The following is a 21,340-nucleotide window of genomic DNA, read 5'->3' as shown; positions in this document are numbered from 1 at the left end:
TAGGAGGCGTTTAAACTTGAACGCATTGTCCGATGACAGGGTCATACAGATGTTCCGTCTAAATCGTAACAACATTTTCCGTCTGTATGACCTTGTCAAACTGGGCCTAGACACTGAGACAGCCTGCTCTCGCCCTGTCTCAGACCTGCACAAACTCCTGGCTGTGTTGCACTTTATGGATACTGGGAGCTTTCAGGCTGTGTCAGGGGATGTCATTGGAATCTCACAGCCCTCCTTTTCTAGAATACTAACACAGGTGACGTATACATAACAACCTCATCTGTTTCTTTGTTGTTTTAATTACTCGCAGTGGCCAGTAATGATGTTATGTCATAAAATCTCAGTAACATTTTTTATACAAATATACACACAGGTGTTGGATGTTTTGCAGCCCCACATCGATGCCTCAATCTGATTCCCTACCCAGGAGTCTCAGTGGCATGCCATTAGGGTATATTTCTATGAGCTTGCTGGCATGCCCAATGTGCTCGGTGCCATATATTGCACACACATTCAGCTGAGACCACCTAGGGGCAGGCAGCACATATATACTAATCGACATCTAGACTACTCCACAAATGTGCAGGTGGTTTGTGATGCAAATCTCAAAATAATGAGTGTTGTTGCTGGTTACCCTGGGGGCTGCCATGACTCCTTCATCCTCAGTCAGTCATCCCTCTTTGATAAGTTTGAGGATGGACAAATGCCAGATGGATGGCTGCTGGGTATGTAATTTGATATGTGTAGGACTTTGTATACTACGCAAAAATACACTTACTTATGTGTTGCTGTATCTTAACATGAAACACTTTACTATATCTGTCTTTCAGGTGATGGAGGATATGGCTGTTTGTCTTGGCTTCTAACTCCATTGTCCCGACCTGATTCCCCTGCTGAACACAATTACAATAATGCATATAAGTCCACGTGGAATGTGATAGAAAGATGTTTTGGTGTGCTGAAATCTAGGTTTCGGTGTCTGGATAAGTCTAGTGGCCTTTTGTTGTATAGTCCCTTGAAGGTGACTCAAATTGTGTTCTGCTGCTGCTTTCTTCATAACATGTGTTTGCAACAAGATCTGCCACATGTTGATGAGGAGGATGAAAGCAGTCAGCAAGCAGAGGATTTAGAGACATCTGGCGACACGGAGTACAGATGTAGGGAGGCAAGTAAGGCAAATAGTTATTTTTAAGGTAAGTGTGTTTTGCTTCTTTCATTTGTTGTGTAAGCCTAAATATATTTTGATAATTTTTACTTAAAAATACATTACTCAGACTGTGTCTCTCTCCTTGAGACACACAAACATACTCTTGCTTTATGCAAAACAAATGCAGCATGTGTATTGTGTTAAATTAAATTGACAAAACATCAGATTATGAGTCACATGCATGAATTCTGGATAAATATTAAATCATTTATAATTGAAAATTCTTTAAAACACACATAATCCTGATAGTAATTGAATATGTTATTTACTTTATGAATGTGTGTAACGTCCTAATGTAACACTTCGCCACATTTAATAACTTCTCCTTGAGGAATACATGTGTCCCTATGTGTGGTGCTCCATCGGATTTAAGGGACACAAACTTAGTCTCATCCAAAATAATTTATTTAGTTATGTTTGCTGGAGGAAACTTGCAGATTTGTAAGTCAATACACAGTTATCAACATATATCCATTATTAGACACATTTTTTTGGATTAAAAATATTTCCAATTACTTTGGTTCAGCATCATGTTTTAGAATCAGATTACTCCTTTTTACCACACACAAACATGGCAGAACAATAATGTCAATCATTTGGCAAAATAATTATCTGAATTTGTTTCCAACATGTTAGGACACTATTTTCTAACACAATAGTGTTATTATTGTAATGCCTTCTAGAGAAGAAACGTCAAAGAGTTAAAATTCACATTGTAAGTTGTAATGGTCATGGATTAATCTGCATGGCGGCCAATTAGTCTGCCTGCAGGATATGAGAGTGATTGGAATCAAGCAATATTCATTAGATAATCAAATCAAGTGGTATTGTTTCTGCATGCTAAAGACATTCTGCATGGCTGCCAATTAGTCTGTCTGCAGGATATGAGAGTGATTGGAATCAAGAGATATTAATTAGATAATCAAATCAAGTTGTATTGTTTATGCATGCTAAGATCAATGTGCAGCTCAAAGAACATTTTCCTCCTCTAAAAAAAATACAAAGATGTTCAATAATAATTGTGATGTAAAAAATCCTTTTGTTGTTTGTAACAGTTCTAATTAATGATGTTGTAAAAATTGTCAAGGTGCTAAGTGTTATATATATTCAGACAATCATACACTTACTGTGTTTTTTTTTCTTCTCATAACAGAAATCGGGATCTATATGTTTCATGTTTTTTTGGGTGGCTGCTTGGACTGGCCTTTGCCTTTACCACTGTCGTGTTGGCGTGCTCTGGTCGAGCGCCTTGGTGGTGAGGACACTGGCGATATAATTGGAGTAGTCGTACCAGAACTGCTGCTTGGTTGCTGTTGGTGCTGGGATCTAAGTGTTTCATTGAGTTTAGTGAGGGTGGCATTGAGTTCACGTGTTGCAGCATTTTGACTTTCTAAAATTCTGGTGATAGATTCATTGATCATTTGATTGTTTTCTAATATGTTGATATAGCTTTGCTGTTGTCTGTGCTGTTCTTCCATTATGCGTTGTAACTGAAATAAAAAACATAGTCCAACTTTTAAAAACTAAAATGTGCTACAGGAAAAAAATATTGCTGTACAATTCAATGACACACCAAGTAAAAACTACACATGGAAAATGTACTGTTAAAATACCACATGACATACAATAAAGTACTATGTTGCATTGGCTTTTGAAGCAAAAATTATCCAAAACAATATATTTGCTGATGCACACTTGAAGATGGGTGTAATGTGCAATGTCACATGACACACATATCCAAAAAACATTAAGACATAAGTATAGTAATAATGTTAAGAAAAAAACACATGTTCACCATCCTTCCTGAGCCTATCGGAATCATGGACAGGGGTTGCACACACTACTTCAGGAGGTATTAAACTCTGCATGGGCTCCTCATAGTCCAGACTGGCCTTTGCCTTTACCACTGTCGTGTTGGCGTGCTCTGGTGGAGCGCCTTGGTGGTGAGGACACTGGCGATATAATTGGAGTAGTCGTACCAGAACTGCTGCTTGGTTAGTGAGGGTGGCATTGAGTTCACGTGTTGCAGCATTTTGATTTTATAAAATTCTGGTGATAGATTCATTGATCATTTGATTGTTTTCTAATATGTTGATATAGCTTTGCTGTTGTCAGTGCTGTTCTTCCATTATGCGTTGTAAGTTGCCCATGACATGTGTAATGTCTGCACGCATGATTTCCATGGTATTGGCAATTCTCGTGGTTGGTTAATTTTGCCGGCTGATATTTCTGCTGATTCTTCTGAGGTGAAATGGTAGGCTAGAAAAAATTTGGGTCTGCCTACGCAGGCAATCTTGATTAGTGGCCTGCTGTGTAGCCCAACTGTCCCAAAACACTTGATCAGGGCCTTGTGCTACTGGTGTTGTGGTGGTGGTGTGTTTTGCTGTGGTGGTGTACTCACAGGTGCTGGGGGGCTGTTTCCCACAATTACTGGCTGCATTTGTAAAATGATTGTCTCATCCATGTCACTGTGTTGCTGGTGTTGCGTAGGGATGCTGGTACCAGTTCGAGAATCTGGAATTTAAAACATTTTGACGTTAGCTATCTATATGTTTGTAATTTTTTTACAAAGCAATAAACATGGAACACATGTATTTGAATGGTGATTTCAGATATCCAGCATAGCAACATAATCACTCATAACTTAAATACATACATATGCCTGTTTGTGGCAAATGTGTCTGGTTACTTCATTGTGAAAGCAAGCACATGAGTTGTATGGTAGATCAGACATACTCCACCATAAAAACACATTTTAAAGCATAATGTGTTGCCTTTTAGTGTCTAAACCAAAAACATAGTAATGTTTTAGAATGTTGGTGGCAATGTTAGATCAAACCAACATGTTAAACTGAGGATTACAACCTTACTATTTGACAAGCTTACACATGTGTTTATGTTGCAGCCTCTTCCACACAATCTGCTACTATATGGCTGAAGTGGACATACATATCTTTACTGGATGTAGACAAGGCCATTTTGCTAGGGTTCCATTTGATGATTTAGTCACTTCGGTAAGTATGGCTGATTTTGGTGTTTTCGAGTTAATGAGTCTAATTAAATGGATTATTACGAGATGACTAATATTTTTTTTTATAGGTTCTTACTCACAATCAAGATGAGGGGAGTGTGGTTGGCGTCTTGGAGGTGTGTCCAAAATTTGGAGTGGTGGGACCAAAGAAACTGCAGACAATCTTCGTGGCGGGGTAGCCTGCTGTGGTTGGGACTGGACATCAGACCTTGCTTTCTTTGTTGCCACATGTGTATTTTTTTCGTGTTGTTCAGGAGTCCGCTTTCTGCTGCTCAAGACTTCTTTTGATGGACCTAGTATTTAAAGTGAACAATTGGTATGGCCATTCCTTTACAAACATAACCTGTACTACAATGGACACTTTACCTGCTTCCGCAGCGTCATCATCCTCATCATCCTCATCAGATGTCATGGGACTGACTGTAGGACGACCAGTAGTGGTTTTTTTCAACACTGTACATCATGAAACAAATAAAAGAACTCATTTAATCATGCTATTGTTGTTAAATCCACCCATTATGTTTATAAACATTACATCTTTAAAAGTGTTTTTTTTTTAATCCAAAAAAAAGCCTAAAAAATTAAAAACAAATATTGCAAACAAACACACACATTAACACATCAATATTGCCCAATAGCCATATGCACTATGGAAAGTGCAACACAGGAAATAATGTACAGGACACAGACATAGGACACAATTAAAAATACATACACTAACAAGCAAAAACACACACATCTTGCTTTTCTTATCTAATGTAATTAATGAAAGATGCAATATAGAAAATGCTCTGTGATGTGTCACTACAAACACACACTAGCACAATATCAGCAAAAAAATAAGTAAAGCATTGTATAAAATTCATAACCATCATGATAGTAAGGTAACTAAGTCTGCAGTGTTGTGTCAGGGTACAAATACAGCCTCAAACTGAACCTGAAAATTTCTTGATTCACACCAAGAAACATATTTCTTCCAAATACGATGGTAATGTTTTGACGTTACCCCCTTCCTAGCCTGAATCAGAGTAGGAATAACTTCACTCGGGATACCTTTCTGAGCTAAGATCTGGCGCTCAACCGCCATGCCGTCAAATGTAGCCGCGGTAAGTCTTGATTGGGGAATGGCCCCTGCAGTAGCAGATCCTCCCGAAGAGGTAAGGGCTGTGGATCTTCCAGAAGAAGATCCAGTAGATCCGCATACCAAGCCCTCCTTGGCCAGAGGAGCAATGATGATTGCCAGAACCTTTGTTCTTCGTACCAGCTGAAGAACCATTGGAATCAGAGGAAGTGGAGGGAACACATACACTGACGGGAAAACCCACGGAGTTACCAGTGCATCCACCGCCACTGCCTGAGGTTCTCTTGACCGGGAACAATACCTCCCCAGATTCTTGTTGAGGCTGGAGGCCATCATCTCTACGTGAGGAACCCCCCACCAACCGGTTACCTCCTCGAACACCTCCGGATGGATGCCCCACTTCCCTGGATGGAGATCGTGTCTGCTAAGGAAGTCTGCTTCCCAGTTGTCTACTCCCGGAATGAAGATTGCTGATACCGCTACAGCGTGCCTTTCCGCCCAGAGGAGGATTCTTGACACCTCTGACATTGCAGCCCTGCTCTTCGTTCCGCCTTGTCAGTTTATGTAGGCCACGGTGGTCACGTTTTCCGACTGCACCTGAACAGCCCGATCCTGTAGAAGGTGTGCTGCTTGAAGAAGGGCGTTGTACACGGCCCTTAGCTCCAAGATGTTTCTTGGGAGAAGGGATTTCTGACTCGACCACCTTCCTTGAAAGGTTTCCCCTAGAGTGACTGCTCCCCAACCTCTTAGACTTGCATCTGTGGTTAAAAGGATCCAGTCCTGAATTCCGAACTTTCGGCCTTCCAGAAGGTGCAGAAGTTGAAGCCACCAGAGGAGTGAAATCCTGGCTTTCAGAGACCGGCGTATCCTCTGTGCATGTGTAGGTGAGCGCTCAACCACTGGTCCAATAGGTCCAGCTGAAAAGATTGAGCATGAAACCTGCCGTACTGCAGAGCCTCGTAGGCAGCAACCATCTTCCCCAGAAGCCGGATGCATTGATGAACCGACACCCGGGTAGGCTTTAAGACATCCCGGACCATTGTTTGAATCACCAATGCTTTCTCCACTGGGAGAAATACCCTCTACATTTCCGTGTCGAGGATCATTCCCAGGAAAGACAGCCTCCTTGTCAGCTCCAGATGTGACTTTGGAAGGTTCAGGATCCAACCGTGCTTCCTGAGCAGCTGTGTCGTGAGCATGATGGATCGCAAACAACCTCTCCCTGGACGATGCCTTGATCAGGAGATCGTCCAGATATGGAATTATGTTCACCCCCTGTTTGCGGAGGAGAACCATCATCTCCACCATCACCTTGGTGAAGATCCTTGGTGCTGTGGAGAGGCTGAACGGCAGCGCCTTGAACTGATAGTGATCGTCCAACAGTGCAAACCTGAGATATGCCTGATGCGGCGACCAAATGGGAATGTGGAGGTAAGCATCCTTGATGTCCAGAGACACCAGGAACTCCCCCTCCGTCAGTCCTGAGATAACAGCTCTCAGAGAATCCATCTTGAATTTGAACTCCCTGAGATAAGGGTTCAAAGACTTTAAGTTCAGAATAGGCCGTACCGAACCATCCGGTTTCGGTACCACAACAAGGTTCGAATAATAACCCGTGTTCCACTTCTGAGGTGGAACTGGAACAATGACCTCCGACACCACCAATTTTCTGATGGCCTCCAAAAGAATTGTCCTGTCTGCCTGCAGAGCTGGCAAGCCTGACTTGAAGAAACAGTGAGGTGGGGGATCTTGAAACTCCAGTCTGTACCCCCTGGACACTATATCCAGAACCCAGGGGTCCAGGCCAGACGAGACCCCGATGTGGCTGAACTGCTGGAGTCTTGCCCCCACCTGACCCTCCTCCAGGCCTAGCAGTCCACTGTCATGCGGAGGACTTAGGGGTATCAGAAGCGGGCTTCTGGGTTTGGGAACCTGCGGGAGCAGGTTTCTTTCCTTTGGCACGACCACTTCTGTAGAAGGTGCTCGAAGGCTTGTTCTTTCTAGGCTTCGCAGGTCGAAAGGACTGTGACGTGGCTGGTGTAAAAGACTTCTTCGTAGCCGGTGCAGCTGAGGGGAGAAAAGGAGACTTACCCGCGGTTGCCGTGGCAATCCACGCATCCAGCGCCTCCCCAAAGAGAGCCTGACCTGTATAGGGTAAGCCCTCCATGCTCTTCCTAGATTCCACGTCTGCAGACCATTGGCGCAGCCATAGACCCCTGCGAGCCGAGACAGACATGGAGAAGATCCCCGCAGTCATGGAACCCAGGTCCTTCATGGAATCTACCAGGAACCCTGCAGAATCCTGAATATGGCGTAAAAATAAATCAACGTCACCTCTATCCAGCGAAGCCGACTCCTCCTGCAGAGTGATAGACCACCTTCTACAACCCCCTGGTACCGTACAGATAGCTGGAGTTGCTCTGGAGGGACCTGTTCATCCACTGGCAGTGAGCTGCAGGCAGGAAAATGGCGCTGAACTCTGCTGGGTCCGCTCTGAGGAGAAGCTCCGCCCCCTCACCCTTAGAAGATTATACTGGCCTGAGGATTTTGTGCTGGCTTGGATCCGCAGACCCCGACAGGCTTGTTTTGGTCAGTGTAGGGTCAGGTGCTGGCTCAGGGCGCCCTTCACAGCGCCGCACCGCAGTACCGCTGAGCCGTCCAGGAGCGCGGTTAATACCGCTCTCATAACACTTTAGCCACCCTCTTCACACTGACCCCCCGCTTGTAAGGGCGGACAGTGACTCACTCGCCACACTTCAGCTCTCTGAGGGGGTGGTGGCTGGCTGACGGGGTGTGCGTTCCCCTGTGGCGGGGCGCGATCTATCCCCTCTGGAGCTCAATGACCAGTCAGCGTAGGCAGTGGCTCAAGACGCCGCAGGGCGGACACTGCTCCCCCCCTCAGTCCCTCGATGCAGGGAGGCTGTTGCCAGCAGCCTCCATGTAAAATAACAAACTCTAAAAAAAAAAAAATTCTAAAAGAACTGTAGAGCCCCCCTAGCTGTAACCGGCTCCTCCGGGAACATTTTCTAAACTGAGTCTGGTAGGAGGGACATAGAGGGAGGAGCCAGCCCACAGTATTAAACTCTTAAAGTGCCAATGGCTCCTGGTGGACCCGTCTATACCCATGGTACTAATATGGACCCCAGCATCCTCTTGGACGTTAGAGAAATAGAGATGAGAGAGAGGCAGATAGAGGAGAGAGCGAGCAGCAGAGAGATGCAGAGATAGTGGGAGGGGGCAGAGAAAGATGAGAGAGGCATAGAAAGGAGAGAGATAGGGGGACAGAGAGGAGAGAAAGATGCACAGAGAGGAAATGAGATGAGAGAGAGAGGCACGGAGTAAGAAAGAGGCATAGAAAGGAGAGAGGCAGAGAGGAGATAGAGAAGTACAGAGGGGAGAAAGAGAGAGGCACAGAGTGGAGAGGAGAGAGATGTTAGAGAGTCATAGAAAGGAGAGAAAGAGGGGGAAGAGCGGAGAGAATGAGAGAGGCACAGAGAGGAGAGAGGGGGCACAGAGATGAGAGAGAGGAGATAAAGAGTGGCACAGAGAGGAGAGGGGCAGGCACAGAGATGAGAGAGAGAAGCAGAGAGAGGAGATAAAGAGAGGCACAGAGAGGAGAGAGAGAAGCAGAGAGAGAGGAGATAAAGAGGGACACAGAGAGGAGAGAGGTGGGCACAGAGATGAGAGAGGGGAGAGAAGCAGAGAGAGTAGATAAAGCATACCTCCCAACTGTCCCGATTTTCGCGGGACAGTCCCGTTTTTTGAGGACTGTCCCGCTGTCCCACCCGCGGGCCGCAGTGTCCCACGGTGGGGGGGGGGGGGGGGGCTGTTGGGAGGATCTGTCTCTCGCTGCCCTGCTTAGCAGAGCAGCGGTGAATAGACGCTGTGCGCATGCGCACAGCGTCTATTCATTGGATTCAGAGGGAGAGGGGGCATGCCAGCGGCTCACAGAGCGCTGGGCATGCCCCCTCACTGACGAAAACGGGGCGTGGCTCGCGATCACGGGTCCTCCGTGAAGCCACGCCCCTTTTATAGGCCACGCCCCTTTTCGAAGCCCTCCTCCTAAAAATTAAAAGTTGGGAGGTATGGATAAAGAGAGGCACAGAGAGGAGAGTAAGAAAGAGAGAGGGGGAAGAGAGGGGAGAGAAAGAAGCATAGCGAGTAGAGAAGGGGGAGGTCAATGAGATTGCATGGAGTCATCGGTACAGCTAAAATAAACCTAGCTAAAATGAGATTGTGCTAATTCATGCTCCTCTATTTCACATAACTGGATGCATACTCCTGTAGTTTAAAATTTCCTGGGACTCTCCTGTCCAGCACTGCACACACTGATGTTAATGACAGCAAACAGGAGAGCAAGGAGGGAGCTGCAAACTCATCCTGCAGTATCACCCCTCTGTATGATACCCCCCCCCCCCCCTCCCTTCCCATATGACGCACAGTGTTACCATACACAATGCTTAGGCTCTGGATGGGCGCAGATGCAGAATACCCCTCGGAGCCCGCTGCTGTCCTTTTCCTCCTCATTGCTTTCACTGGCAGCTCCCCTCACACTCCTCACCTGCCCCGCAGCCCAGCGCTGAGTTCCTGTGTATCAGTGATGGAGAGATCCGCTGACACGATGCGCTGCATGGGATGTATGACGTCCCCGTCCCGCTCCACCTTGCTGCTGTCTGCAGGCTCATCCCCAAGCTGCCAAGGCCAGACAAGGAGGGAAGGGACTGTATCCACAGGCGGGTACCGGGCAGCTGCAGCGCGGAACCCACGGGCAATGGTTGGTTCTAAATCGGAGTAGGAGAAGGGACTTTCTGACATCAGTAGGGGAGGAGACACGGCCGAACAGGGTCCCCAAAAAGTGCCCTCGCGGGCTCGCTTCGCTCGCCACGCATCGGGCTCAGTGGCTTGCTCAGCTCGCCACCTGATTACTAATGGTAATAGTTGGTGGCGTGGATAGTAGAGGACTTATCCCGCTGGCCTAGCTCCTCCCCCTGACGTAAAAGGTCCCTTAGGCCACTTGAATCAACCGACGGGCAAAAGCGGAGCGGGAAGCGCAACAGGAATCCTGATTGGCTCCCGGTACACACGTGACGCTGTGCAGTGTAGAGGACGGATGCACAGGACCAGTGCATCGCGTAGAGGTGAGGCTGGCAGCCGAGACCAGCAGGGAGTAGGAGGGGCGCAACATGCACGATGCTGCTCCTGCACGGAGCGGAGGATGTAATGTGCGGTCTTTCACCTATCCGCACATCACACCTCTGCCCCTCCTATACATGATCGGCGCCTCTCTATGGGGTCTATTCATGCAGCAGAGAAAAGCCCTGTTTTGCGTTAAACAGGGCTTTTCTCTGCTTACCGCAATTCACAGAGCGGGTTACCGTGGAGAAGTCTCTGACTTCTCCAGCGGCACCCCCGCTCTGTGGCTGAATCGCATCACCATACCTTTGTATGGTGAGTGCGATTCATGAAGGTGCGGAAAGCTCTGCTTTCCGCTTCTCCATGGAGTTCAGGTTCGCCATCTCAGGACGGCGTAACCTGAACTGTGGTGCGGAGACATCAGGGAAGCTCAATGCTTCCCTGATCGCTGCTCTGCACCTCGTGCTGGCTCCGCCCCCCGACCTCCCAGCAACCACTGCGGCCGGCCGGGAGGTCAACACCCTGCGCCTGCGCAAAGGGACCCGCCGCTGGACCCCGCGCATCGCTGTGAAGGACCGCTGGAGATTACCTCACCGCAGGAGCCCCAGACACCGCAGCGCATCGTCGGAAGGGTAAGTATACATGAATTGCTACTTATCACAGCTATACATCGCATCGAAGCGATGCGATGTATAGTGATAAGTAGCAATTCTGTTTTCGTTTTCTACATGAATAGACCCCTATGTATGGGGAGGGAGGGGGGGGGGTGAGCTGCCCCCTTGACCCCCAATTCTGACGCCTCTGCATGTTGATTATCAATAAACATAAATTGGATACAAAAAGGAAACATATACTGTATCATGAGCAAATGTGCAAGTGTAGGAAGCGAATACTGCACAGGTATAAACACCATCATTTAGGAATGTCTGCTCTTTTTGTGCTTATTGAAACATGATTCCATCGATACAACAGCAGGAACAGCACGTGCTAGCAACACGACTGTTGTCCTATACATGTTACATGGATCAAAAACTATTTTAATAGTCCCTGTAGAACTGGTGAAAATGACAGCATGAGAGAATACAATGGTCATATAGTTACAGCACACATGATTATGGACAATCGAATGTTAGCGTACACTAGCAATGACAAAAGATAAAGCAGAACACTTCTTCCGTTGGGTGGGGCACGGATATACTGCACCCCGTGCTATCTTATGCTGTTGCTACACCCTTATTCTGCTGCTGCACTATATGACTTGTTCTTCAGGCGATCATTTACATCTCAGTCCTTTAATCACATTTTCTTTTTTACTACATATTCCTCCGCCGCCCGCAATACTAGAACCAATCAGCGAGCCGAGTCATGGAACTTTCCTTATATGGCCTGGCCGGTGGGGAGCGCGCAGTATAAGAACAGTGCCGAGCCCCTTACTTCGTTCAGTGACTGCTCACATAGCGCCATTTCAGTTCACGGCAGCCGCTTCTTTTGCAGTATACACGGTAAGCGCTATCGGCTATATTCGCGACAGTCATTAGTGCTTTGTTGTTAGCGTGTTCTTCTATTGGCCATTTGTGTGCCCACTGCCCATGTTGTGTGTGGCGGGTTTATGTTAGGGTCTCGGTGAGTGTATGTGTATACTTCCTGCGTTACGTAGTTGCGAGAGGCTAGTGCTGCATAGACTGCTAATGGTAACCCGGCTTCCCCCAATACGGAGACGTGCTAGCTTAGAATGATTTGGGTGTTCAGTTCCTTGCCGGCTGTGTAACTGGGTGGGGTTTACGATGTTAACTTTACATGTTACTGAGACACTCCGTAAATGTGTCCACAGGATAGATTACCTGTGGTGTAGGAGAATAATGCAAGTTTTTCATGGGAAAGATTATTGTACAATATGCTTGCAGGGTGTGGTCTGGGTTTCGTGAGGTTTTCATCGGGCTCTAGTGTTGGTAATTTTACGAAGGCCCCTGGGTTAGTAAGAGAAACACCGTAAGAAGTAGTACTGGTCTTCTGGTTTGTGTGATCATTAACTTAAACTTAAAGTCGCATTAGACTAGCTAGTACATGGTGGGTAAATGTCGTGCCCCGCTAGCCCCCTCCCTCCTCTCTGCTAATCTGCTCCGTTGCCTTATTTGGTAATTTTTGCAGAATGGTAGGACTTCCCTTTTGTTTTACCGAGATGATGCAAACCCTCGCGCCCCCTGCAGGCTGCTCATACACATTAATGGCAAGAAATAGAGTTCCATCGTTAACGTCTTTAATTCAAATTTCAGATCATCATGGAAGACGATATTGCTGCACTGGTTGTTGATAATGGCTCTGGAATGTGCAAAGCTGGCTTTGCTGGAGATGATGCTCCCCGTGCTGTGTTTCCATCCATTGTGGGACGCCCCAGACATCAGGTGTGGACTTATTTTCTCTACAAACCTCCAGAAACTGTACTGTGTAAAGTGTACTCTTTATTTTCAGTGTAGTTTTGGTGATTTAGCTTAAACTTTTTTTTTTTTTTTATATTCATTTCCTACCCCATGCAGTGAAATGACTTAATGGGGTTTGTAAACTCAACACATTGGTTTAATGGTTATTCTGTTTTAACTGCTCATTCCTAATTACTGGTTTTAGTCTTCTCTAATGCTGCTTTCACATCGCAAAACCTGCTTTTGAAATGGTATTTGAAACGGTTCTTAAAACGGGTCTGAGCAGTTAAACCCCTTTCACATCTCATGTTGTAACCAGTAAATTACCATTTCATTCCCGTTTTGGTACCTTTCACACTGAACCCGTTTCACCCATAGAAAACAGTGGTTGTCATTATAAATGGACTTTTCTGGCCCACACATTATTATTAATCACTAATTAATTCATTATTAATAATTTGGATAGTCGTACGATGGAACCCAGCAGCTTGAAGCATATCTATTTTTATTAGATGGGATTAGGTACTTGGTTTGTCTTTTTTGGAGGCACAAGTATTTATATATTTTTTTAAAATTATTATTTTTTAAGATGGAATGGTTAAAAACACGGAAAAAAATGGCGTGGGGTCCCCCCTCCAAAGCATAACCAGCCTCGGGCTCTTCGAGCTGGTCCTGGTTCTAAAAATGCGGGGGAAAAATTGACAGGGGATCCCCCGTATTTTTAAAACCAGCACCGGGCTCTGCGCCTGGTGCTGGTGCAAAAAATACGGGGGACAAAACGAGTAGGGGTCCCCCGTATTTTTCACACCAGCATCGGGCTCCACTAGCTGGACAGATAATGCCACAGCCGGGGGTCACTTTTATGCCGTGCCCTGCGGCCGTGGCATTAAATATCCAACTAGTCACCCCTGGCCGGGGTACCCTGGGGGAGTGGGGACCCCTTCAATCAAGGGGTCCCCCCCCCCAGCCACCCAAGGGCCAGGGGTGAAGCCCGAGGCTGTCCCCCCCATCCAATGGGCTGCGGATGGGGGGGCTGATAGCCTTTGTTGTAAATGAAAAGATATTGTTTTTTCCAGTAGTACTACAAGTCCCAGCAAGCCTCCCCCGCAAGCTGGTACTTGGAGAACCACAAGTACCGGCATGCGGGAGAAAAACTGGCCCGCTGGTACCTGTAGTTCTAATGGAAAAAAAATACCCAAATAAACACAGGACACAGACACCGTCGACAGAAACTTTATTACACACTGCCGACACACACATACTTACCTATGTTCACACGCCGACATCGGTCCTCTTCTCCATGTAGAATCCAGGGGTACCTGAAAATAAAAGTTCAATATACTCACCTCAGCCATGGTCCAGAGATAAATCCACGGACTTGGCAAAAAAAGAAAACGAACACCCGGACCTGCGGACCGAAAGGGGTCCCATGCTAACATATGAGACCCCTCTCCCCGAATGCCGGGACATCACGTGACTCCTGTCACTGAAGTCCCTTCAGCCAATCAGGAAGCGCTACTTCCGTGGCGCTCACCTGATTGGCTGTGCACTGTCTGAGCTGTCAGACAGCGCATCGCAAAGCCAAATCAGGTGAGCGCCACGGAAGTAGCGCTTCCTGATTGGCTGAAGGGACTTCAGTGACAGGAGTCACGTGATGTCCCGGCATTCGGGGAGAGGGGTCTCATATGTTAGCATGGGACCCCTTTCGGTCCGCAGGTCCGGGTGTTCGTTTTCTTTTTTTGCCAAGTCCGTGGATTTATCTCTGGACCATGGCTGAGGTGAGTATATTGAACTTTTATTTTCAGGTACCCCTGGATTCTACATGGAGAAGAGGACCGATGTCGGCGTGTGAACATAGGTAAGTATGTGTCGGCAGTGTGTAATAAAGTTTTACTGTCGACGGTGTCTGTGTCCTGTGTTTATTTGGGTATTTTTTTTCCATTAGAACTACAGGTACCAGCGGGCCAGTTTTTCTCCCGCATGCTGGTACTTGTGGTTGCTGGGACTTGTAGTACTACTGGAAAACAATATCTTTTCATTTACAACAAAGGCTATCAGCCCCCCCATCCGCAGCCCATTGGATGGGGGGGACAGCCTCGGGCTTCACCCCTGGCCCTTGGGTGGCTGGGGGGACCCCTTGATTGAAGGGGTCCCCACTCCCCCAGGGTACCCCGGCCAGGGGTGACTAGTTGGATATTTAATGCCACGGCCGCAGGGCACGGCATAAAAGTGACCCCCGGCTGTGGCATTATCTGTCCAGCTAGTGGAGCCCGATGCTGGTGTGAAAAATACGGGGGACCCCTACTCATTTTGTCCCCCGTATTTTTTGCACCAGGCGCAGAGCCCGGTGCTGGTTTTAAAAATACGGGGGATCCCCTGTCAATTTTCCCCCCGCATTTTTAGAACCAGGACCAGCTCGAAGAGCCCGAGGCTGGTTATGCTTTGGAGGGGGGACCCCACGCCATTTTTTTCCGTGTTTTTCACATTTAAACGTTTATAAAGCCACTCTCTCATGTGTCTCCTGTGTTTTCCAAGCTGTTTCCTGGTTGTGGCTGGTGACATCACACATGGAGACAGCCTATCATCTTCTGGGGCTTGCAAATACCGTTTCAGACCCTTTCACACTGCACAGTGAAATGGGACTGAAACGGGTAGGACCCTGCTTTTTTACCGTTTCAAAATACCGGTATTTTGAAAACGGTAAATTGAAGGGGACCCTTTCACATCGCAGCTTGACCCGTTTAGGAAGCCAGTTAAAACGGCAAAATACCGGGTATAAGCTGCGGTGTGAAAGGGGTCTAAATGAGATCTCTGATCAGGGTTCAAGTCATCCTTTATTACTAGGTGTGGGTGGAAGGAGAGAAGGAAAAGGGGGGGGGGGGGGCATGATAGAAACTTTAAAATATATCAAGGGTCTTGAAGTTCAGGAGGGAAACATCCTTCAAAGGGAGAGTAGTATTAGAACTCAAGGACATACACTGAGGGGGGAGGTTCAGGGAAAATTACTCTACAGAGATAAGTAGAATAGCCTCCCATCAGAGGTGGTAGAGGCTTAGACTGTAGAGCAATTTAAACATGCTTTGGATAGGCATATGAATATCCTTATAAAGAATTAAGGTTCAAAAAGGGTTGAGATTGCCTAAAGGATTAAAAAAAAAAAGGGGGGGGGGGGGGGGCAGACTAGATGGGCCAAGTGGTTCTTATCTGCTGTCCAATTTATTTATTTTTTTAAGAAAGATGTACAATTTCTTTCTACACTTAACTGCAAAAGGTGGGGCACTGCCATGCTATTGAAGTGTATATGGGTTTCCCCCACCCAAAACAGTGTTTGGAGTGTCAAAAACCTATCAGGCAAACTATCCCATTGTCTAGGCTTAATCTACTTTTGCAGAGACTGCTGAAGGGGAGAGAACCTAGAATTTGCTGGCAGATAAAGCAGCACTTGGCACATCTTGGAATTTTTTTATTTTTTGTAACTTCAACCCTACTTGAACCTTATTTTGGCAAGGGTTAATCTAATGCACTGGTGGTTATTTGAGAGATGGACATTTTACAATTGGCACAATCAACTCTGCAAAATTATAACAGCAACTGTAAGGAGTCAAACTTTCTGGGATGGGGCTCATAATATCTAACATGGAGCAGTTTATGTTGAGAACTAGGGGGTAATTTAAAGTATGGAGAGCACTATCAAGTCTGCTTTCAACTCTTTTAACAGGAGCAGATGGGAAGTGTGTGTATATATGGATTTCTCTTTTCCCCCACAGCCTGCAATTTAGACCTTATTGGGGGGTCTAATCAATTCTGTTAATTAGATGTTAATGTAGCAGGTGCTGACACATCTGCTTGCAGCCTCCTGAGGTGGCAAGCAGAAATGTACTGTTTCAGTGCTCACACATTGTGGGCGTTACCTTCGCCTGCTTCACATGGTTGCTCCTGATTGGAGCAATTACCCCCTTTATGTCTGAGTTGTGGTGTAGCTTCAGGCATTCTCTCCACCTCATTTTAAGGTAATGTAGAAGTTTCCCTAATCTACAGTCTTAGAGCAGAGGTTCCCAAACTGTGTGCTGTGGCTCCCTGGGATGCCTTGGGACACTTGCAGGGGTGCCCTGGGTTGGTGGTCCAGGACCAATTCAAATTATTCATGGTCAGTGGGGTCAATTCTATTCGGCAACTTAAGAATAGCGCCGGGAATTAGCTCCCGACGCTATTCAATTCAGCTCCAGTTAAGTCGGCGATGTTCTCGCCGACTAAACAGGTTGAATTGTCGGGAGAACGGGCATTCTCCGACTTAACTCCCCGGCGCGAGGCTGATTCCCGACAGAATCAGCCTCGCGCTGGCCGCGAGGCAGCACTTTTTTGTCTGGTTTCTTCTCTCATCCCCCGGGGATGAGAGAAGAATTCCCAACAATTGCGGGTCACTAGCAGCTGAATTGAATAGTCAGGAGCTAATTCCCAGCGCTATTCTTAAGTTGCCGAATAGAATTGACCCCAATATAGGCAAAACCAGTGCTGGTGGCTGCCAGTCATAAAATGTGGCCAAACAGAAGCAAATCTTGTCCCTCACCACACAACTGACCCTAAGGATGACATATAAACGCAATCGACTTAATGTAATTCTTTCTAAATTTCTCAAACTTTTGGCCTAGGGGTGCTGTGAAAAAAATTCTGGTGCTGGGATTCAAAAAAGTTTGGAAAAAACTGGTCTTAGAGTGCAGTTAATACCCCTTTTCCACTACCTGTAAATGCGCCCGCCCCCCCATGGCAGATTTCCAGATCAAGTGATCCGGGTATCTTGCCAGGTTGAACACGTGTTCAACCCGGTAAGCTGTGTAGTGTGAACGGAAGCTGTGTCGATGTGACACTGCTCCCGTTCAGTAAATGGGATCTCCCAGCGCTGCTGCTGCCGACGTGGCAGCAGCGTCACCAACCTGGCAACATGCTGGGTTCGTGAGCGCTGTGGGAAAGGGGGCTGTAGCACAAGTCGCAGATGTGTCAGGCTCCCAGCTGCAACCCGTGCTACAGGTGGAAAAGGGGTATTAGTGATGCAAGGTATAATAAAAAGACATGCTGGTTCAGGGGCTGGGCACTGCATAGGACAAAGTACATCCCACTCCCATGCCACCTTAAGCTGATTTAAACTTCAGGGCTAGATGCATCATCGCTTGGGGAGAGTGCTAGCCAATTGGCTTTGAACTGCCATGTCACAGGCCGTGTTTGAAAAATGACAGGAATTGGTTGGCCGCTACTTTATCACACTCGGCGATGATGTGTCTAGCCCATAAACTGTAATGTGTTTAATAGTCTTCACAATTTTAATATTGGCCTGAAGCTTTGGGGCAGGAAGGAATTTGACAGGCTATGCTAGGTAAACTATATGGTCTCTACTCAATGACTAAAGTTTTCTTCATTCCTCTGCTTTTACCCAGTTTTCTAGGTGTGGGTTTCTATAATGCAAATTTGAAAATGTACTGTTAGAAGTCTGTTTTGTTTTACCTATACCATACTAACAAGGTACTACTCTTAACCTCAAGGGTGTTATGGTTGGAATGGGCCAGAAAGACAGTTATGTAGGTGATGAAGCTCAGAGCAAGAGGGGTATCCTTACCCTGAAATATCCAATTGAGCATGGAATTGTCACAAACTGGGATGACATGGAGAAGATATGGCACCACACCTTCTATAATGAGTTGAGAGTTGCCCCAGAAGAGCACCCAGTTCTGCTGACTGAAGCACCTCTTAACCCCAAAGCAAACAGAGAGAAAATGACACAGGTACTTATGTGTTAAGCATGAACTGTCTGTTTTCTTTCATTATGGATGTGTATTAACTAATTTAATTTGCTGTCCATACAGGGCTCTCTTGTCCCAAGTCTTGGATTATCTACAGGTTCTAATTGTAATGTCTCTTCTGCTTGTATCACTAACAGTCATGCAGTTTGACTATTGTGAACTCACAACTTGCATATGACACTTCCCAAGTTCACTGCCTGCCTTTTAAGCTTACATCAGCTATGACACAACACAAATGACTTCTACAATGCAGTTATCACATTATTGCAGTGACACATGCATGGTTTGCAGGCAATTATTGAAATGTCCTTCTTAAACGAGACTATCTCTTTTCAGATTATGTTTGAGACCTTCAACACTCCGGCAATGTATGTTGCCATTCAGGCTGTACTGTCTCTGTATGCCTCTGGACGTACAACTGGTATTGTGATGGACTCTGGGGATGGTGTCACTCACACTGTGCCTATCTATGAAGGTTATGCACTGCCCCATGCTATCTTGCGTCTGGACCTGGCTGGACGTGACTTAACTGACTACCTCATGAAAATCTTGACTGAGAGAGGTTATAGCTTTACTACTACTGCTGAGAGGGAAATTGTGCGTGACATCAAAGAGAAGCTGTGTTATGTGGCTCTAGATTTTGAACAAGAAATGGCTACAGCTGCTTCTTCCTCCTCTCTGGAAAAGAGCTATGAATTGCCTGATGGGCAGGTCATCACCATTGGTAATGAGAGATTCAGGTGTCCAGAAGCACTCTTCCAGCCTTCCTTTCTTGGTAAGAGTGGGGAACTTCTGCTTTAACTTGTTGGGGAACTTTTGCTACATTTATAAATGTATAATGTTTCTTTGCTAAATCTATACTCTTGCAGGTATGGAATCTTGTGGAATACATGAAACAACCTACAACTCCATTATGAAATGTGATGTGGATATCCGTAAGGACCTGTATGCTAATACTGTACTGTCTGGTGGTACCACCATGTATCCAGGAATTGCTGACAGAATGCAGAAAGAAATCACTGCATTAGCTCCAAGCACAATGAAAATTAAGGTATGATTTAACATAGTGGTTTCTTGGGGGGGGGGGGGGGGGTGGTTGTTATTTAACGGTTACCTGTGGCTGCCACTAGATGGTGTCTGATGGGAGCAGTTAAATTGTTGCTCAGTGGTATATTTTAGCTTGCTGCATTCTGAGCCCCAAGCTTTGCACAGCTAAACAATACTGACTGATGTGCACTGGGTTGGTGACTGTCACAATTGCACAGAATGGTGCCTATAAACCCCCCGCCTTAAATGATTACATGACTCTTCATGCTGAAGAGATTGGGGGATTATTTGACAACACGGGTATTGGCTGCAATATTTGTCTGACTGATCTTTCTACCTGATCTGAAATACTAAACCTACTTCTTAAAGGCAAAAAAAAAAAAAAAAAAAATGGATAGTAAAGCAAAAGATTTTTTTTTTTTTTTTTTTTCTTCAGATCATTGCACCACCAGAGCGTAAGTATTCAGTCTGGATTGGAGGCTCCATCCTGGCCTCTCTTTCAACCTTCCAACAGATGTGGATCAGCAAGCAGGAGTATGATGAGTCTGGACCTTCAATTGTCCATCGTAAATGCTTCTAAATGAACTGACCCATACTTGTACTTGCGCAGGAAGATCACATTGGCATGGCTTTCCTTTTTGTTGGCGCTTTGCTCAGGATTTAATAACTGGAATGGGGAGAGCAGGCAAACTCCAACCTAGTGCATCTGAAGACTGTAAATTTTTCATTTTCCAGTGTAATGCTTTGTTAAGAAATGTCCTTCTCTGAATGCTGCTCAGTTGGAGCTATTACAAATAATGGTTGTGTTGCTTGTATGTGCAGCTACTTACCCAAACATGTCTTTTGTATCTTCTGCCTTGAACACTCTGTAACTCTTTGCTCAAATGGGCTCTCTTCCTAACATTTTGAAAAGTTTACATTGTAAGTGATCTTGGTAACATGCTGGGGAAGGGTGGGTCACCTGAACACTCAAATGAAACAATAATAAAGTTGCAATTTCATACGTCTATCATGTGGTCAAACTATCTTGTGTAGTTAAAGCTGGTAGCTTTGGGGAGTGAATGATAACTGAATTTGGGTAATCCAGCATAATACTTCAGCTAGGCCCATCTGGATTTAAATCCTGTAGGTTAAGGTAAGGTCAATTTTATTTTGCAATGGGTATTTCACACTGGACTAATCTACAGCTTGGCTTCAGTCACACCTCGATTAGAAATTATTGGGCTTTGAGAGAATGTTGAACTGAATTTCTGAAATCTGTAGGGTGGTCATGCTGACAAACTACAATAGGTACTGTTGCAGTGTGTATTCCACTCTTAAGCCAGTGGCTTTTAACTGTCTAATCAGAAATTAAGTGTTTGGCATAAGTCTGATTAGTATTAAAATTTCAATCAGCATGACTAGCCGGTTTTAGTAGTAGAGCTATGTCTGCACTGTGGTAATGACTGAATGCTCATATCCAGCAGTAGGTTACTGGCATCCTAAAAGCTAAAGTGTACTTGACTGCTTGGTTTTTAGTTGTAGGTTTACTTCAACACCTAGTATTCTATTTGCTATACTTTAATAGGATGGGAAGGTTTTTAGGGAGTGGGGTTCCCCCCCCCCCCCTTCCTTTGCAGCTCTCCAGTGATT

General features: G+C 45.9%; 2 protein-coding genes across 2 annotated transcripts; one reads left to right on the top strand and one right to left on the bottom strand.

Annotated features, from left to right (window-relative positions):
• Positions 1 to 1,628: 1,628 nt before the first annotated feature.
• Positions 1,629 to 11,734, bottom strand: LOC134945060 (uncharacterized). Its single transcript, XM_063934102.1, has 5 exons — positions 11,591 to 11,734; positions 4,605 to 4,691; positions 4,319 to 4,531; positions 3,609 to 3,721; positions 1,629 to 2,697 (listed from the first exon to the last, which is right to left on the bottom strand). The coding sequence occupies exons 2-5, from the start codon at positions 4,648 to 4,650 to the stop codon at positions 2,380 to 2,382; spliced, it is 690 nt and encodes a 229-aa protein (XP_063790172.1). The 5' UTR covers positions 4,651 to 4,691; positions 11,591 to 11,734; the 3' UTR covers positions 1,629 to 2,379.
• Positions 11,735 to 11,846: 112 nt separating this feature from the next.
• ACTB (actin beta) lies at positions 11,847 to 20,715 on the top strand. Its single transcript, XM_063934101.1, has 6 exons — positions 11,847 to 11,954; positions 12,726 to 12,854; positions 18,404 to 18,643; positions 18,998 to 19,436; positions 19,531 to 19,712; positions 20,145 to 20,715. Exons 2-6 carry the CDS (start codon positions 12,732 to 12,734, stop codon positions 20,286 to 20,288), a joined length of 1,128 nt encoding a protein of 375 aa, XP_063790171.1. The 5' UTR covers positions 11,847 to 11,954; positions 12,726 to 12,731; the 3' UTR covers positions 20,289 to 20,715.
• The last annotated feature ends 625 nt before the right edge of the window (positions 20,716 to 21,340 follow it).

The sequence above is a fragment of the Pseudophryne corroboree genome, chromosome 7 (assembly GCF_028390025.1).
Source record: "Pseudophryne corroboree isolate aPseCor3 chromosome 7, aPseCor3.hap2, whole genome shotgun sequence".
NCBI classification, from domain to species: domain Eukaryota; kingdom Metazoa; phylum Chordata; class Amphibia; order Anura; family Myobatrachidae; genus Pseudophryne; species Pseudophryne corroboree.
This window is presented reverse-complemented; position numbering and strand designations above follow the sequence as displayed.